The sequence below is a fragment of the Peromyscus eremicus genome, chromosome 19 (genome assembly GCF_949786415.1).
Source record: "Peromyscus eremicus chromosome 19, PerEre_H2_v1, whole genome shotgun sequence".
Classification (NCBI taxonomy): domain Eukaryota; kingdom Metazoa; phylum Chordata; class Mammalia; order Rodentia; family Cricetidae; genus Peromyscus; species Peromyscus eremicus.
In genome coordinates, this window is record NC_081435.1 from 38,903,972 (window position 1) to 38,908,784 (window position 4,813).

The following is a 4,813-nucleotide window of genomic DNA, read 5'->3' on the forward strand; positions in this document are numbered from 1 at the left end:
TCACAAAGACTAAAATGAACAGGAAGAAAACATTAAGTATGATTTTTATTTTATTTGGGAAAATGATATAATGTACATATATGCATATATATCCATGAACATACACATGATACACACGTGCAATCACACAGTGGGCATATTCACGTGTATATCCATGCACGCACATTCCCTTCATTGTATATCCAGTCGGCTTTATTTTAGACAGTAACTGCAGATGGTCAGCCTGGGCTCTCTCTCGGTTTCTCTTCATTGTCAAACCGGGAACAAATCACAGAGGAGACCAGGTAAATAATGGAACAGACAACTTTATAGCCTGCAGGGACTATGAAGGTTACAATCTGGATGCTCTTGCTTTTTCTAACTTTTCCCCTCAGCAATGTGGGTCATAAACCAGTCTTGGGTTCCACGAGGCCCACAGCAGCACGTTCACCCTTTACCCTCAGTCATAGGCAGGCAGACCAAACAGCTGAGGCTGGAAGTCCTGTAGGGAACCCAGCACCAGGGTGGCTTTTTTTGTCAGGTCTGTGCTCAAGTGTTGATCAGGAACCATGACCACCTGCATCCCACAGGCCACGGCTGCCTCCACACCATTTGGTGAATCTTCAAAGACGAGGCAGTTTTCTGGAGCCGGGGGAGGAGAGAACCTCTTGGCACAGGTAAGAAATATGTCTGGGGCTGGCTTGCCCTTCGCTACCTCGGGATCATCTCCCAGAACGATGTGATGGAACAAACCAAAGATCTCCTTGTGTCTACTGGTCTTCATTTGGAAGGTGAAGGACGCGGAGCTGCTGGCCAGGGCAAAGGGTAGGTGCTTTTTCTGTAGGTGGTGAATCAAATCATTAGCTCCTGGCATGAGGGAAGCTGTGGGCAACACCTCCTTCAGCTTCGCTTGGCTTTGTTCCAATAGTTCTTCTTTGGTTATGGGCAGCTGCAGGGACTGCACTATGATCTCGGCGGTTTCGAGAGCCTTCTTCCCCATGACCTGGGACTTGACATCCCAAGTGTATTTCTTCCCATAGCGATCACATATTTCTTGAAACACCTCGGTATATAAATCTTCAGTATTCAGAAGCAATCCATCCATGTCAAATATCAAGTGTGTAACCGGCCGAAACTGGAGTGCAGGAACCGCCTCCGCCATAGTGGCGGGAGTGGAGGGGCAGAGCCAGGAGAGGAGCGCATGCGCAGACAGCTTGTTCTACGCATGCCTGCTGTGGCCCTCTGTGACGTATTTCCGTGGCAAGCGGACAATTCAAGAAGCCTAGAGAGTCATGAACTTTACAAAATCATCAGGTACACACTAAAACAAGAAGCGAGAAAGCAAATAATAATAATAATATAGGGGATAAAGCTAACATCGTAATGCTTTATTTATGAACACCTTGGTCTCTTCATGGATTTAGCTGGGTGGTAGAAATGAATCCATCTGGAATGAATGAGGAAGCAAATGTGGAAGCCGAAGGAGGGAGAATGCAAGGAGTAACTTCTTCCTTAATTGAATAAAGCAGGCCCTGCAGTTTCATTCACAAAATAAAACAACATAAGACTATCAAATTAAAAATGAAAACATGGCAAATGTCTTAAAATGGAAACAGATCTCTGGGAAATTAAATTATTTTTATCAAAAATTAGATAAAGGTAGTCTTTTCTGGTGAGCTTTCAAAGATTTTTCTAGGGAGGCATCAATTCATTAAGGAGATTAACATACAAAGAGAACAAATTCTCTTAAAATCTTAGCGATTTTCTGACCACTCCTGTTACAGATAACACAGAAACTCAATCTCTTAATACTCAGTAGCAATGAGAATTTTGAAAGGATCTGTAGACATCAGAGCCCCACATATACCATTAACCAATAAAGTTAAATTGATTACTTAGGCCCCAAGCAATCCTAAATATGACTAGTCTCAGGGGACTGGAGGGATGGTTCAGTCATTAAGAGTACCTGCTATTTTTCTAGAGGACCTAAGTTAGATTCTGTGCACCGATATAACTGCTCAAAAAATGTGTAACTTCAGTTTCCTAGGATCTGACACCCTCTTCTTGTCTCCGCAGGTACTGCATGCAGATACACATGGTGCACAGACATACATGCAGGCTAAGTATCCATGTACATAAAATAAAATAACAATTAAAACAGGAATTGAGTGCTTTTCAAAGACTACATCATAGCAAGGATATATAGTAGTCACATCAAATATTGTAGAATAGTGGCTTGATCATACAGTTCTTTGATTCTTGTGTTGTGAATTATGTACAAAATGGTCATAATAACCAAGCAGCAGCAGATTTTCAACAAATAAAAATCTATAAAAATTGTAAGGTAAAGAATGCACATGATGTGCATAATCAACTCCAGGCAGTTTGAAGTTATTAAAAAAAAAAACCTCCAAGCCCCAAACCTAACCCCAACCAAGGCAATCACCACTCAACATAATTATTTAAATTGGTTACAAAATTAAATATGTAAAGTAAGTCTTCAAAAGGACCAACAGTCAAAGTGGAGTGCCACTAGCTACTGCATTTATGATTAGACCATAATAAGAAAACATTAAATACTATGCCAATATGCTAATTACACACTTAATATATCCATCAAAACATCACAGTAAAACCCATAAATCAGTAGTTATGTGTCAACTGAAACTTAAAAAAAAGTATGTATTTACATACACACATACATACAAATTATCCTTTTGTCAATTTCTGAGATACCCAAAAAGCCATTAAGGAGAACTGCATTTGAAAAATAAAGTTTGAAAACAAATTTGTGTGAGAAACTAACAGTATGTAAAAGAATCTTTACCCCAAACTAAAGCTTAATTAAAAAATTATAAGGATCATTAAAATTCTTTATTCTTTATGGCATAGTAAATATTCTTCAAGTTGTATCTCAGGTAGCTGATGCAAATTGTTAAGATAAAGCATAGTGTGTATAGTATTGTGCTCATTTTTTCCCAGTGAGGAAGCAAGGGTAAGATATGAAGGTTATAGAGATGATAAATATGGGGGTAGTGTGTGGTCATTTAGTGCTTTAGGGCTGAGCTACGACCAAGACAACCAACTTTTTCTCTGATGTTCTATGTAGGGACGAAAATCTATTCCTGGTACTTAGCCATAACATTCTACCTTCATGCAATAGTTCTCTGCCTGTTTCATTTTCTTTGCCTTCTTTCCGAATCCTATTAATTTTCCTAAGGCCCCTTATATTTATCTGTTTTATTAATCCTGATCATTTCCCAACTGTTGCCATTTTTTTCTTTAATAAGCTGTTACAGGGAGCTAAAATCCATCTTACCATATAAACTGGATACTTTTGTAATTCACATATGTCATTAATTCTTCTAAAGCTTGCTGGATAATTATTTAGGCTTTGTGTTGTTCTTTAATGTTGTATAAGACTCTATGAGTTAGTGAGCTTTGGTATTTATGCCTCTGTCCTGCAAAATCACAGCCCAGGTTAGACTGAACTGGGTGAGTCACAAATCACCATGGCATTAGCAAAAACAGCCACAGGCTCATAACTGAGTAGAGTAGACTAACAAATAGAAGTTGAAAATTAGAGTTATAGAGGCAATATTGGCTCAGAGATTTGCTTTGTTGGTCTGTGCTTTGTTTTAAAATAAGTTGAAAATATTTATATATCAGTAATGTTATGCAAGTACACCTGAATTTCTGGTTTCTCTTATAAATTTAAACTTGACAATGATGTGCCTATATTTTTCAGAGCAATGATGAAATTATATTGTAATAAAGTTTTCAAGGTCTTTTTATTTCAATCCTATGTAGCCTGTTAACTCATATATAACTGGGCCAGCAGGTGTAAATGTGTCTGATTTTGCCTGTCATTTTGTGGACTCCTAATTTAAATACTCATGAGCTGCAGTACCATTCCCTGTGCATGCAGTGTAGAAAATTAAGAACTTTCTTCTGATTTTCTTTGTAACTTGTAGTTTTTAACAGCTACTTCAAACTGGTTCTAAAATTGACCTACTTTGGAAATTCACTAGTTACTTTTTAACTGCCAAGAATGACACCAAGGAACACTGGAATTGACATCTTTGCACAAAATAGGAAAGTGAGCCCAGAACATACTATGACTGTCAAAATCCAGAGCAGAAACGATCCTTTAAAAAAATAAAAAATAATGAAAGACAGTTAGTGTAATAAAATTTAATCATTAATTTCCAAGGGTTTAATTTTTGTATATGAGTAGAAAGTCTCCCTGTTTACTCTTAATATGCTCAGTTAAAAAAAAACACACACACACTTAAGTGTTGACTCTCCAAGGTTTTGCACAGGTAGAATTTGGATGTGATAGCCCATGTATTCACACTAGATGCCAGGGGACCTGTTTTGAAGAGGCATTTCAGATTGACACGGTGTTTTTTATTTGGATTATGCACTACAGATACTTAAAAACATTAAAGTTCATGGTATCATTTTTATTTGCATTTTATGTAAGCAATCAAGAGAGATTCAATTCATCTGACTTTTTGAAAGAAGTGGATATTATGGGTTGGTGAAGAATCCTCAGACACTACCCTGCTACCTCACTGCTTGGGGTTAGAAATCAGGCTGCTTGGTACTTGAAGCTTTAGTCACATTATTTTTATGTCACAGTGGAGAAATCACTTGGTAGTTTCTGTGCCTGTGTCCTTTACATAACAACAGAGAAAAATCTAAATGTATATGTGATATATATATGTATTAGGAGATAAACCCATATTTATATGATAAAGAACCTCTAATGCAGCATAGTAGCTAAGAAAAATACAAGGAAAGTCTGAACCATGACTTATATCATCACACA

General features: G+C 37.6%; 1 protein-coding gene across 1 annotated transcript; it reads right to left on the bottom strand.

Annotated features, from left to right (window-relative positions):
- Positions 1-289: 289 nt before the first annotated feature.
- Positions 290-1,195, bottom strand: LOC131895717 (pseudouridine-5'-phosphatase-like). The gene has a single exon (XM_059246209.1). The coding sequence runs from the start codon at positions 1,139-1,141 to the stop codon at positions 440-442; it is 702 nt and encodes a 233-aa protein (XP_059102192.1). The 5' UTR covers positions 1,142-1,195; the 3' UTR covers positions 290-439.
- Between the last annotated feature and the right edge of the window lie 3,618 nt (positions 1,196-4,813).